Source organism: Colias croceus, chromosome 21, assembly GCF_905220415.1.
Source record: "Colias croceus chromosome 21, ilColCroc2.1".
NCBI classification, from domain to species: domain Eukaryota; kingdom Metazoa; phylum Arthropoda; class Insecta; order Lepidoptera; family Pieridae; genus Colias; species Colias croceus.
This window is the reverse complement of record NC_059557.1, coordinates 23,399-37,995: the sequence shown is the minus strand read 5'-3', so window position 1 is coordinate 37,995 and position 14,597 is coordinate 23,399. Positions and strand designations below refer to the sequence as shown.

Here is a 14,597-nt window from a genome sequence, read left to right as displayed (position 1 = left end):
TTTAACAAAATATTTTTATAAGATTTCATGGCCTAGTTACGAGACCTGTATAGCCAAATTATCTTGATACGATTATTTTTTGTTGCACAGTCTAGTTATCAGTTTAAAGTTTAAACTTGACATACGGATTGCGGAATACATTGGGAATACCTACATTACTTACTCTGTGGTCATTTCAATGTTGTCATTTGTCAAATGTCAATTCCCAAGTGATTCCCAAACCCAATTCCCAATTATGAATTGACATGTCTTGTCAAAGGTAGCGATCTGCATGCTTATGAAAATAATTTTAATACATTTTATTATTCCCGATTTGAAAGAATATGTTTTAAAATGTTTATAAGATAAATCAAATAATTTAAGGAGACAGACTGTCGTTTAAGCACAAATGTTATGTTGTTTATGTTGAATAAGTAAGGCAACAATGTTAAGAGCGATATCATGTGTCTACATCGAGGGCCGGGCTTTAAAACGAAAAGATGTTTTTAAAGTATTCCGTAAGTATTTTTTGGCTCACTTAACGGATTGTTAAAACATAGTCAATTATATTCGTGAAACGAATCAGTAAAAACACTAATATTTACTAATTAATAGGTAGTAATACAAATATTTTTTAAGTTTACCTTTAACCTTTATTTAAGGAAGAATTGATTGTATTTTTATTTTATATACGGGATCTGAGTGTGAATAATTAACGTAGAATGTTGAACTTAAAAATAGTCCAATGTATTTGTTGGTATTTTTCATACTGATTACTGGCTGATACTATTAGGACATTAGTTTCATTGCTATTGTATATAGGTTATTGTTGTGAAATAATGTGCAAATCTATTTATTAATATAATAAAGTTTTATTCCTTATATACATAGAATAAAATTTTGGCTGCTTAAAACATTTCATATAAATGTACTATTTTTAATAAACCTATGCAGGTTGTCGCAGATTTATTGTAACAAGTTCAAAAGAATATTTTTTTTATTATGTCACAATTACTAATAATTATCCCACATTTTTTTCATAAATACCAAAATCTCTTTTTTACATTGTCTATAATATAAAAATGAATCCCAAAATGTGTTGGTAAGCGCATAACTTGAGAACGGCTGAACCGATTTCGTTAATTCTTTTTTTATAATATTCCTTGAAGTTCGAGGATGGTTCTTATGTAGAGAAAACGTAAAGAGGTACCACGGGCGAAGCCGGGGCGGACCGCTAGTACAGTATAATAAAAAGATTTGATATTATAAATTACTACATATTATTTAGATGTGCTATTTATTAAATAGGTTTGATGTCGATTCATTTTTATATTATAACATTTATTTTTTCTTAACATATACTATAAAAAATAAATTCTTTTCTGTTGTCACAATGGCCAATGCAATAGCAAAATGACGAAAAGATTGTTTTTTGCATAGTCGTATAAAAAATGAAATGTTGTCAATTATTCGGTGGTAAATATAAAAAATACGTTATGACGATTCAAAAGTGAATCTAGAACAAGTCTAATTGAATAAAGAAATGTTTGATTTTGAGTTCAAGTCAAATCAGTTAAAATCTATTTTATTATGTTGTTTTTTTTAATTATGTACTAGCTTCCGCCCGCGACTCCGTCCGCGCGGATGTCGGTATATAAAACTGAAAAATTATGATTTTTTTTTCTACGTATATGTATACGTCCAGGATAAAAAGTATCCTATTTTACGCCCAGAATAATAAGGTATAATTATACAAATTTTCATCGAAATCGAACCGTTAGTTTTCACGTGATGTCTGCACATACAGACAGACAGACAATTTTTTTTAATCACATATTACATATTTGGGTTTGGTATCGATCCAGTAACACCTGCTATTTATTTTTTCAATATTTTCAATGTACAGATTTGACCCTTCTACAGATTTATTATATTATACTAGCGGTCCGCCCCGGCTTCGCCCGTGGTACATATTTACGTTTTCTCTACATAAGAACCATCCTCGTACTTCAAGGAATATAATAAAAAAAGAATTTACGAAATCGGTTCAGCCGTTCTCAAGTTATGCGCTTACCAACACATTTTGGGATTCATTTTTATATTATAGATTATGTATATTATTATAATATTATGTATATAGATGAGGTTATGTGAATTCACTTTGAGTTGCATTTTGCAGGTATGTGTGCACATTCCAATGCAAAATTAGAGCCAGTGAGTATATTTTTATTAATTTTTTGAGATTTCACATTCTAAGAACTTTTAACACAAAATATGTTACTGAATTATATATTATAATAATAATTCATTTATTTATTGTAACATCAATGGTCTACTTGTTAGTAACAATATTCTTATACCTATGTTATATAGTAACAAAATTATATATAATATTATATTGAATATATTTATATTAATATCAAACACATCAAAATAATTTATATTATACATCCAACTGACATAATTATCATATAACTAAATAAATAGACTACAGGCGCGTGTTGAAAAAATTATGGGTCATTTGACCCAACAGGTGACCTATCTAGAACGATATAAGAGCATAAAATAATAAGATTCAGCATTATGACGTCACTTGTAAGCTGTGCACCTGAGTGCAGATGTGAATTCGAAAGTTCAGGTAGAGATTTTCTCCCCTTGTCTCCATGATTTTTGTACGGCGTTGCGGAATAATGGATTAAAAGCAGTATAGAAATAGTATGACACAGATGCCGTTCAAAAATGGTGGTCCACAAAGTCGGAATTAATTTTCATTTTTCGACAGTTGCCGGGGTAAATTTGATTTTGTACGGCATCTGTGTCATACTATTTCTATACTGCTTTTAATCCATTATTCCGCAATGCCGTACAAAAATAATGGAGACAGGAGGAAAAAATCTCTACCTGAACTTTCGAATTCTCATCTGCACTCAGGTGGACAGCTTACAAGTGATGTCATAGTGCTGAATCTTATTATTTAATGCTCTTATATCGTTCTAGATAGGTCACCTGGTGGGTCAAATGACCCATAATTTTTTCAACACAGGCCTGTAGTCTAAAAATATAATATCTTGTTCCAAGCATACACGGAAGTTGAAAAAGTATAGAACGGTAAAGATTTAAAATTACTATATTTTTTTTTTTTTTTTTTTTGTTATTATTCAAGTCTCCGACATTTATTTTAAGTTTTAATTATTAAACTTATTTTAGTTATTAATTCAATAATAAATACATAATATGTTTTAGACTGTGTTAAGTCAAGATGCCGGCCATCACAAGAACAACCTGGAAGAGCCAAGCGCGTCGTCCGCTCCAGCGCGCAGCCCCACCGCCCCGGCCGAGCCCCCGCCCCCCCCCTCCCCCTCCGCCGCCGCCGCCCCGCTCCCGCCGCGCTCTCACCTTGATAACGGCACTTACTTTTACGGCGTCACTCGGAGGGGTAAGACTTTAGACGGCCCTTTTGATAGTGAATTTTACTAAAGACAGAGAATTATTTATACATATTATATGTTATAGACAAACCCCGAAGCTCGGACACTCGTAGTTTGGACTGGTCAATCCTCAGGTCTGGCATAATGACTTTGCCAAAGCCCAAATAAATGTAATATTTTGCCTTTTACTAAACAATTTTCGTCTAAACTTAGGAGAGACTCATTTGGTCAGACAAACGACACAACACAATTTTATTAAATCGGAGATTGACCAGTCATACTTGAATTAGGTATGAAACGACTTATTTCCGTATATTTGAAAGCATTTTATCATTTAAGCAGCTTTCAAGTCTTAAGAACCGCTTAACGCCAGTGCAGCAACACCTGATTGATCACTTCACGTGATTTTCACTTTGTATTTGAGATGCTTTGTAATAATATACGGAGGTAAGTTTTTAAGATTAGTTATGAAAAATTAATATTTTTAAATTTTAATGTTTGTTTAAATAATATATGTAATTTAAAATGAAAAATTAATAATTCTTCTGACAAGGTGAGGCATTGATTTTAAGGACGCTGTTACAATTTTTCCTTACTCTTGGTAATTATTAATTAACGTAGCAGCGTGGCTCGCGGCAACTTCACGCACACGCAAACATAGCGCATTCCATTTTATACATCATCTTCATACTTGATATTCCTTACATTTTTATTTTATTGAAATTGATTTCATAAGATTACTAGGAACTTAGAAAATTTAATATTGTTAATTTTATCAGTTGGTACGATACTGATAAGTACGAGTATGTTAGTATATTCAACCAACTTCAAAAATTGTGAGTATTTTACAAAACCTCCAGGTCCTAGGAATTGTATGCAATATCGAAGCTTTTTAAGAATTGTATAAAGTTTTTGGAGTTTCTAAGCGTTTGTTACAAAAGAAACATTACCGATTTTGTATTGATATTTAAAGTTTAACAATATGTTGTGATAAAATAAGAGAGACTTTAAACTACATATAATAATATTAATTATAGTAATATATGTAATATTTTTTAGGTATACCTATATCGTAGAATGGCACAAGATGATGATGAAGTGATTGACAAGAAAGCAGGTTAGTGCACACTGAATAATAGAAACAACTACATACTTTTTATTCAGGCCGTACACATGCTAACGCGCGTTTTAATAAAAAGCCTGTCTTCTGAACGTACCTGACAACCACAGAACAGTAAAAACAAATAGAAGTGTGATGTGGGCGTGGCCCACGTGTCACTAGTAAGAGTAGTAAGATAAGATCACCTTACTTGGTCTCAGTTGTGCGCAGAAAAATATTCGAGTCGGTTGTCAGCTGTCAAACCTTTTTTCCATATTTATTCATTAATTAGGGCGTGTTGTTCGGTATTAGAGTGGAAAAATGATAGCAGACGAAATAATATCAGCAATGGAGGCATTTCATACCATCGGTAAGTCTTATTTTAATTTATTTTAAATATATTTTATGTTATAACTTCGCTTGTCGTAATTTGTCAAAAATTTATAAAAATATTACCTAAGTCAAAATGAACCTTAATCCATAGGAAATTAGTACTAATATAGATTGAACAGCAAACAAGACTTTCTAGAATATTATTGCAATAAACAAACGAATGTCGGTTTAGTGATGGTTGTAGCGCATATCGACAGTATCGATACTTTAGAAAAGACAAACATTATAAATATTACATTTTATTTTATTTTTCCTCAGCTTTCATTTATCCAATTGATTTATAGATATCCCAAAGAGGCTAATATAAAAGAGAAATGGATAAATGCAACGTGACGAGTTAACTGGATGCCGAACAGCACTAAGTAGTCTAACAAAGGCCACCGATACATCAAATCTACGGCAGTTCCAAGATTTAAAATAATGCATATTTTCTGTTTGTATTTTGTAAATATATAGATTTATACTATTCTATTCCGTTTTTCATTTAATTTAAATATAATAATATGAAAAGACGTACTTAGTAGTAATAAACATACTCCAAAATGTGACACATTATACTATACTCATATAAAATAAACAGAACTTTGTCGAAAGAAAAAAAAAATGCACAAAAAATATTTATTTGTGAATTATCGATAACAAGGCTGACATCCCTTAGAGCATAGCATCAGGTTAATATCAAGTTAATGTCATTAATGACACAAATTTCAACCTTATTTTTATGTGTTGAGGTTCAAAGTTATATCTATCGAAAACTAACGCCCTCTGTTGTGGAGTAGCTGAATGTTTTTGAATTTGGAATTTCTGAGCAAAGAGAAACAAAACAGGCACAGGCAAGGCATAGTTCACTTGTAGTGTACTGTATAACTATCGGTTTAAATGTGTGGGTTTGGCGACACTGGTTTTCATACTAATTATGACATTATAGCACTTCTATTTTTTTTTACTGTTTTGTGCTGACAACGTTTCATTTGGTAGACTGTGTTAAGTCAAGATGAAGGCCTTAATTATTGTTCAGCGGATTATTATAATGACACAAAACGTTTGGGATATGTATCATTTGCCAACCATTTCACTAGGCCACACACACTATTAATGACGTTTTGTCGGAACGAAACAGTTCGTTTTTGTAAAAGGAAACAGGTTAAGCGCGCTCCACATTCTTCTCAAAACTGTTTTGCCAAATATTTTTTCGAGACATGTTGAGACCGAGAGTGGCTTACGCTCATCTGTTCCCTCATAACTTAATCATAATGAGACAAAATATGTCGTTAAAAGCATCATCATTGCCCGCTGGTTATAGATTGCATGACGTTACGTTAAATTTACTACAGATTCGAACAGCTTACCCATGGCTGACAGTATTGATATCGGCCTATAATTCTTAACATCACTCTGGTCACCTTTTTTGTGTATTGGAGTGATGTGGGCAATTTTCCATTTAGTCGGAAAATGGCCGAGGGAGATAGATTTATTGTAGATGTGGTACAGAGGCTTTGTGAGTTGCGCAGAACAAGTTTTTAAGAACAGGGGAGCGATTCCGTCTGGGCCTGGTCCCTTGTTAATGTCTATTCGTTGAAGTGATTTGTAGATTTCAGTTTCAGAGATGTTGCAAGAGCTGAGAGATCCATTGTTAGTGAAAGGTGTCATAGCGAAATCTACTGAATGGGGTGCAAGTTTACTATTGTATATGGAGTGGAAGTATTCGGAAAAGAGATTACAGATATTGTCCCCGCCTTGAACGTTTCGGTCATGAAGATACATTTCATCAGGAATGTCCCTACTATTTGATCTTAAGGATTTTATAAAGGACCAGAAGTATTTTGGGTCTTTTTTTATTTGAGCCTTTGCCTCAGATTTAAATCTATTGATACATGTCAGTAGCATTTTTTGGCAACGGTCACGTAACATTTGAAAAGTAACCAGGTCCATTGGATTAGAGTATTTTTTGTACCTGTTGTGATACTTTGACTTTTCGTTTAGGCATTTAATTAATGACCGACTGAACCAAAAGGGATAGTTCTTGTTATTTTTTGGTCGTAAGGGCGTGTATTGTGTTATTATGGGAGTTATATTACGGTATAGAATGTATCAACTGTTTCGTCTACTGTTTGTTTAGATTCAAAATAGCTATCCCAACATATTTTATCTAATTCCTCTTTGAGTTTATTGTAGTCTGCCTTAGAAAAATTGAGGCTAGGAAACTTATTAATTTTGGGTGGTTTGCAATTTTTAAGTTCTATATGTATGTCTAAAGGAATGATTATCAATTTTTACAAGGGGGAATGGATTGATCATAACTTGAGATGAGTCTTTTGCGTTAGTGACAATAAGATCTAGCGTGCGGTAATTAATGTTTGTGACAGGATTTATTTGGTGGAGACTATTGAATGAAAGGGTGTCAATTAGCAGATTGTCGATTGGATTTGACGAGCAGATAGGGACTAGATCTTTGTTTGTATCTAATTTCCATTGGATGTGAGGCAGATTAAAATCACCCGTCAACAAGATCACCGATTTCTTCGGTAGTTTATGCTGAACAATATTGTTTAAGTTTTTTAAATTAGTTAAAGAGATAGGAGGAGGGAGGTATACTGCGCAAATAAATAGGGGGACGATGGAATTGCCTTGTTTCAGCTTAACAGCTAGCCATAGGTCTTCGGTTGAGGATTCCCATTGCAGCTTACGAATTGGCTGGAACTTATTTAGGACAGCTACAAGTATACCACCTCCAGAGATTTTCTTAGAATCAGAGGAGCTTCGGTCCCTTCTGAATACCGTGTATCTATTGTCAAAAAGTTCGCGATCGAAAACCGAGTCATTCAGCCAAGTCTCCGTAAAAATAACAATATCGGCATTTTGTTTTAAAACATTTGTAAAAAGTTCTTCTGTTTTAGTCCGAAGACCTCTTACATTTTGGTATGTAATTTTAATTTTAGTACAATCGTTTATAACCATTCAGCAAAAAAACTAATCGAATTTAAGGGAATTCAGAAAGTCTAAGTCCTTAACCACAAAGCTTTTTGACGTTATGTCCTTCCTCATATGAATACGGCCGTTTCTAACCCACACAAATTGAACGTTTTTGTCCTTGGACACTTAACGAGCCGCTGCGTGTAATTGTTTGTTTGTAGGTGATAGATGTTCACAAACGTACACAGGTTTCTGTTCCCCGGCGATGCCCAAATGAGATGAGTTAAGTTTATTGTTCTGATGAGTCCTGTTGAACGTCTTAACGGCTGCAAGTATTTTATCCCGAACCAGAGGACTGGGGAGTTTGACTATAATCGATCTAGGTCGGTTTGATGTTTGGTTAATTTTTGCAACACGATGATAGTTTATTAACTCGTTTTCCGGTAGCACGCAGCCCACTGTAGCAACAAGCTGCTGGATAGTTGTTTAAAGGTTTTCTGCTTTCAATTCTGGAACGTTCTGAATTTCTAGGTTACAATCTCTCGATTGTTATTCAAGTTGATTCAGCTTAGCGCTCAAATCAGTTACTTGTGATCGTAATGAAGAGTTCTCCAATTCCAAATTTCCTATCTTCTTGGTCTTTACGTCCAGGTCAGCTTTGAGCTCGTCGTACTTCGATGACATGAAATTTACACTATCTGCGAGCTCCTGTATTATACTGCGTGTGCCAGAGTTTTCCTCAGCAAAATCTCGCCTTATATCTCTGAAAAGACGCGATAAAGATTCGTCGAGTTTTTTGTCGATGTACTGTTTGAGGTCTTCGCAATCAGCAGCAGGTGAGATCGGTCCTACTGGACGGTGAGGAGAATTGGAGTTACCACCCCGTTTGTCTGTAGATTTACACTCTGAGCACTTCCAATTGGCCTTGTAGGATTTCGATTCTTTAGAAAAGTTATCTGCAGGAATGCCCAGGCACTGGAAATGGTACGTAGAATTGCACTTGGAACAAATTTTAAGATCGTTTATCTTAACTTGCTTGTTACACTTACTACATATATTCATTGTTTTTAATTACCCGTAATCTTGGTAAATTTTCTGAAGCTGGCAACTCTACGTCTTATCAAAAATGAAGTTTGACGTTGTCAATTGATTTTGACATGTAAAATCTTGGTTGATTGCGGGTATTTAGCGCTGTGCGTTGTTTGAGGGTATAAAATTCGGTATTGTATTTTGCTATTTCTAGTTGATAAAATGAAAGTAAAGTTGAGATAACAATACCACAGCTTCCTTGTGAGATATATTTCACAAATCACACACTATAAACTTAATACTGGTAGAATTTTAATAATAATTTGAAGTTATTGTACGAGCGTATTTATCAAGGTAAAATGTTGCCACCAACAGTACCAACTTACGTAATATAAACACGCACACATTCACATTTCACAAATCTATAAATTATCCATTTTGGCATTTACTCGTAAGTCGTAAAGTATTGTATGTATTCTTCTAGTTTTTTGATTCGATGCAACTTTTTCCTGATTTGAATTTTTCTTTTACGCAAGTGGGTATAGAACTTCTTCTTCACTTCAAAAAGAAAGCTAAAATCTTTCATATTAAATGTATATGGGATATTCATATTTCATACTTAATGTATGGGAGGGTTTAAAGATAATTTTTTTGATATTTCTCGATTTATTTTTAAAAAATTATTACGGGCATTTTACTCATTAGGTTAAGTACTTTCGATATCAGTTTAAAGTTTTTTGTTATCTGTAATACTTACGGAAAAATCGCCACACATGTATGTTCATCAGCCATCTGGTTTCCATAACACAAGCGAAAGCTTAGTATGGGATCAGATCGTGCCGTGTGTGAAAATTGTCCTGAAATATTTAGGATGAACCAGTTTGACCTAGGCTATACATATAGGACTAGTTTGGTATCGACTCGTCTGGAGTTACCACCACTGAACTTACCTACGATATTCGGATCAAATTCAAATTACATTTATTTGCAAGAATGTAGTTACCAAAAAGGTGTTGCAATGTTAAAGCGCTAATACAACGATGTAATATATAAAAATTTCTTATTTTATTTTAGAAGGTAGCCAGGAGAGTGAAAACGTAGAAGAGGAAGAACCGTATCCGGCTTTGGAGGCGGATATGCCGGAGCGCGTGCAGTACCTGCTGGTCGGTGGTGGCACGGCGTCGTTCGCGGCCATGCGCGCTATCCGCAGCGCGCGGCCCGACGCCAGCGTGCTCATCGTGTCGGAGGAGCGCGCGCTGCCCTACATGCGGCCGCCGCTCAGCAAGGAGCTGTGGCGCGAGCCCGAGCTGGCGCGCCGCGCCGCCGACCCCGCCGCGCTCACCTTCCGCCAGTGGAACGGACGCCGGCGCAGCGTGGCTTACGAGCCGGCCGCCTTCTACGCGCCCGTGGAGCGCCTGCGGGACGGCGCGGGCGGCGCGGCCGTGGCGCGCGGCTGGCGCGTGCTGCGCGTGGACGTGGCGCGGCGCGAGGCCGAGCTGGCGGCGGGCGAGCGGCGCGCGCGCGTGGCCTTCGAGCAGTGCCTGCTGGCGCCGGGCGTGCGCGCGCGGCGGCTGCCCGCGCTGGCGCCGGCGGCGGCGGCGGGCCGCGCGCTGGCCGTGCGCGACCTGGCGGACGTGGCGCGGCTTGCGCGCGCGCTGGAGGAGCCCGGCGTGCGCACCGTGGCCGTGGTGGGCGCCGGCCTGCTGGGCGCCGAGCTTTCCGCCGCGCTGGCGGACCGACGTGCGTGCGCCTTCACTCTATTCTTTGCTATTTCGTTCTGACGTCCCGAAATTTCTAATCCGTTTCGTATTCGGGTCTAACGATTGACTAAAAAAGTTAATAAGAAATATTGCTCAAATGTTATTAATAAACCGAATGTTTTTCCAATTTATTAATGCGCTCGTAACCCGTAACGAAGTATTTTTAAACAAATCAATCGTCATAATGAGCGATTACTAAAAAATGTAACGTCGGGCAGTGCGAGAGAGCGGCGCGCGCGTGGTGGCGCTGTACCGCGAGGCGGCGCCGCTGGCCGCGCTGCTGCCGCCCTACCTCGCCGCGCACGCCGCGCGCACGCTGGCCGCGCTCGGCGTCACGCTGCTGCCGCACTGTACGTACCCCTCCCCCTCGCGTGCCGCCGCACGGTTTTATTTATTTGAATTCAGATTATGCATCTATATTTTGATAACAAAAGTTGTTAAAGCGTAAGTCGTTATCGAATAGTAGTGAATAATATTATTCATAATCCACAATCCGCCTTTACGAGCTCACCGCGATAAGTTAACGAACGGCGCGGGGTGTGACCGCAGCGGAGGTGGTGGGCTGCAGCGCGGGCCCGGCGGGCGTGCGGCTGCGGCTGCGCGCGGGCGGCGCCGCCGCGGAGCTGGACGCGCAGCTGGTGGTGGAGTGCGTGGGCGCGGCGCCGGACGAGCGCCTGGCGCGCGCCTCGCGCCTGGAGACGCACGCCGCGCTGGGCGGGCTGCTGGTCAACGCCGAGCTGCAGGCGCGCGCCGGCGTGTGGGCGGCGGGCGACGCGGCCTGCTTCCACGACGAGCTGCTGGGGCGCCGCCGCGTGGAGCACCACGACCACGCCGTGGCGTCGGGCCGCCTGGCCGGCGAGAACATGGCGGGCCTGCGGCCGCCGCGCGCCTACTCGCACCAGAGCATGTTCTGGAGCGACCTCGGCCCGAGCCTCGGCTACGAGGTGCGTCCCCCGCCGCCCGTTTATCGGTAGATATGCGCAAAACGAAATAGATACCTATACGTTATTAGTAGGTACAATCCTGATGAGTATGTTAGTATATTCAACTAACTTAATAACTCAGCCCCCGGAATCACAGACACAATAGAAAATCTATTGTGTAGTGGTCAGATCGGGCCGCTCGGGGCTGAATTGGTTAAAAAAGTGCGAGTGTTTTACGAAACCTCTAGGAATTGGGTATTTAAATAAAAATATTTTTTGTGATAAATGGAAAAATACCCGAAGCGTCACCCGAGCGCGTGTGATGTCATAATGTTAGTTTCACTCATTGCAGTTGATAGAAAAATAATAAATACAGTGTTTTGATCTATTTAATTTCGTTGTCATTATTAAATATATTTAAATTTATATTAAAAATGTCGAACCTCAAAAGTTATCGTTCTTGTTTTGTACCATTATGTACGAATACAACAAAGGCAACTCCTGACAAAAATAGGTGATCATAAATATATCAACATCAGGAATATTATAAGATTTTGCCCTAATAAATCCTTTATCACACATAGCTAATCAGAACCAACTAACAACTCGTATTTAAGCTATAACGCTTAACTAACCGCTTAACTTTGTTTAAAATAAAGTTCATCTAAAACATTAAAACGACGAGAATAAAATAAAAAAGAGCGTGTGAGCCGAGAACACGTGTCAGAAGTGAAACTTCTTTGTTAAGATTCATAGATACCAAAATCGCCGCCTCACTCATTGACGTGTCGGTATTACCATGACACGACCTTGAAATTTTACTCTCAACACGCCAATAGAAGTTTCACTTCAAAAAGCTATTAGCTGTGTACAGTTCCACAGAATTTAAATTGTGCTTGATTAAAATGTATTAAAATACCGGTTGAAATGGTTTTTACGATATATCACTTAAACTATTTATCTGATAAAAAAAAATTTATTTGTTGCAAATTAAATCTACAATTTTCGTAGAACTATAAATAAAAAAGTTATAAGCGAAAATGTTCAGAAATTAGAGCTATTTATATTTTTCAATAAAACTTTTTTTTATCATTTTATTTACGAAGAAATTATATCCGACCATTTTTGTAGATTGTTTTTCGAGGAACAACTTCTCTTCGTAAAAAGTAAAAACCATATCAACCGCTATTTTCAAGATGGCGGTCGTGGGACAAGGGTGGCGACCCCACAAACTTGGTTTGAGCTTCTCACTGACCCCCCCTACCCATCAAAAAATAAAATTGCGTCCTCTAAAAAACGCAACCCCAAATGTAACTTTTCAATGGACTACTATAAAACTATTGAAGGAAGATTCAAGAGTAGAAAATAGAAAGAGAAGTGGTCGTCCTCGTACGGTTAGGACAACGGGAGTGATTAATGCAGTATGTGCGCGAATAAGAAGAAATTCGGTCCGAAATCTAAAACAGTTGGCACAGCAGATGAGCCTTAGCAGAACCACAGTTAAAAGGGTGTTTAACGAGTACCTAGGACTACGGGCTAATCGAAGAAAAACATCGCATCTTCTTTACGCACGCTTGACGAAGTTAAGACTGGACAGATGTCGCGCTTTGCTTAAACAATACGCGGGACACAAGCATCATGAATTCAAAATCTGGGAATATTTAGAGGAGAGAACCTGCGCTAAATCCTATCCAAATTTGGATTCACTAAAAGCATCAATTATTAAAGTAGCTGTTGAAATAATCATAGACATGGCGCGTGCTGCGATAGACGTTTGGCCGCGAAGGTTGAAAGCTTGTATCGCAAAACATGGAGGTCATTTTGAATAATTTTGTGAAATGTAAGCTTAATTTCCACATAATATAAATCAATAAATATATCATGGTAACTTTTTGTCTATTATTAAAACATATGTGACAAAACTTATGACCAGACCAGGTATATCCCTCAATAAGTTATAGGTAAGAAGATAGATTAGGCTGCTAATTTTCCTTAAGGGTTTCCTAAGGGGTTCGGTTTAGACCCCATTTTTTTCATTTTATGCGATTATTGTGGTAGAAAAAACGTATTTCAGCGACAATTTTGTATGACATCGTACAATTTTTATAATGTATATGTAGAACTAAATATATTTTTTTTAGTTGATATAATATTACTATGTCCTCACGTGTAATTGCTTTGATTAATTTAATCAAATAAATATTAAAATAAAATAAAAATTTCTTTCAGGCTATAGGAATAATAGATTCGAGTTTAGAAACGGTCGGGGTGTTCTGCGAGGACGCGGTGAGCGACGCTAGCTCGGCGGCGCAGGCGGTGGGGGCTCCGAGCGAGGGCGCCGCGGGCGGGGCGCCGGCCGGGGCGCCGGGCGAGGGCGCGCTGCCCGACACGCGCGCGCTGCTGGCGCCGGGCGACGAGGCGGGCGGCAAGCGCTACGAGCGCGGCGTGGTGTTCTACCTGCGCGAGCGGCGCGTGGTGGGCGTGCTGCTGTGGAACCTGTTCAACCGGATGCACGTCGCGAGACAGGTGCGCGCCGCCCCGCCCACTCCGCCTCGCTGCTGCGCCGCTTTTATGTTCTGTTTTCCGTTCCCAGGTCCTGGCGCAAGGCGAGTTCGACGATCTGTTCGAAGTGGCGAAACTGTTCTCTCTTCACGAAGACGATTGAACCCGCGACGGCATTTATTTTTACGTGTACATAGTATTACATAGATACGTTTAATAAAATTATTTAAAATTATATTTTCGTTTGATTGCCCACTTCTTACGTTCACCCTGCCCGCTTTGGGAATTCCGCGGGAGCTTGTTTTTGGCTTTAATCTTTAATCGTTAATCCGAGCCTTTGGAGGCGTAGGTTTTATTTTATTGATCTCGTCAGAGCCTCCATGACTATGCCGTTTTTATCCGTCCGTCTAGCTTACCGCCCTCCTGCTCCTCTTGAATTACTCGTATCTATTAAAAAAAACCGCATCAAAATCCGAGAGAAAGTGACTGTTTTATACTATGTTGTGATATAAATGGATATGGATGATTTATTCAGAATTTTTTCTATTCGAGTAATGTGGACATTGTATGG

At 38.6% G+C, this 14,597-nt stretch overlaps 1 protein-coding gene across 2 annotated transcripts; it reads left to right on the top strand.

Moving 5' to 3' along the window:
* The first annotated feature begins 229 nt into the window (after positions 1-229).
* On the top strand, positions 230-14,261 carry LOC123701232 (putative apoptosis-inducing factor 1, mitochondrial). 2 transcript variants are annotated; one of them, XM_045648634.1, is made up of 10 exons: positions 230-497; positions 2,159-2,193; positions 3,058-3,087; positions 3,223-3,415; positions 4,467-4,524; positions 9,916-10,581; positions 10,820-10,951; positions 11,151-11,545; positions 13,754-14,050; positions 14,118-14,261. In XM_045648634.1, exons 4-10 carry the CDS (start codon positions 3,239-3,241, stop codon positions 14,187-14,189), a joined length of 1,797 nt encoding a protein of 598 aa, XP_045504590.1. In that variant the 5' UTR covers positions 230-497; positions 2,159-2,193; positions 3,058-3,087; positions 3,223-3,238; the 3' UTR covers positions 14,190-14,261. The 2 variants fall into 2 exon arrangements, with proteins under 2 accessions (XP_045504590.1, XP_045504589.1); XM_045648633.1 differs by lacking the exon at positions 3,058-3,087.
* The last annotated feature ends 336 nt before the right edge of the window (positions 14,262-14,597 follow it).

Coding starts and splice junctions, on each gene's coding strand:
- LOC123701232 (XM_045648633.1), top strand. CDS start 3,239: ATGCCGGCCATCACAAGAACAACCTGGAAGAGCCAAGCGCGTCGTCCG. Junction 4,525..9,915: donor AGTGATTGACAAGAAAGCAG/GTTAGTGCACAC, acceptor ATTTTATTTTAG/AAGGTAGCCAGGAGAGTGAA. Junction 10,582..10,819: donor CGCCGCGCTGGCGGACCGAC/GTGCGTGCGCCT, acceptor AACGTCGGGCAG/TGCGAGAGAGCGGCGCGCGC.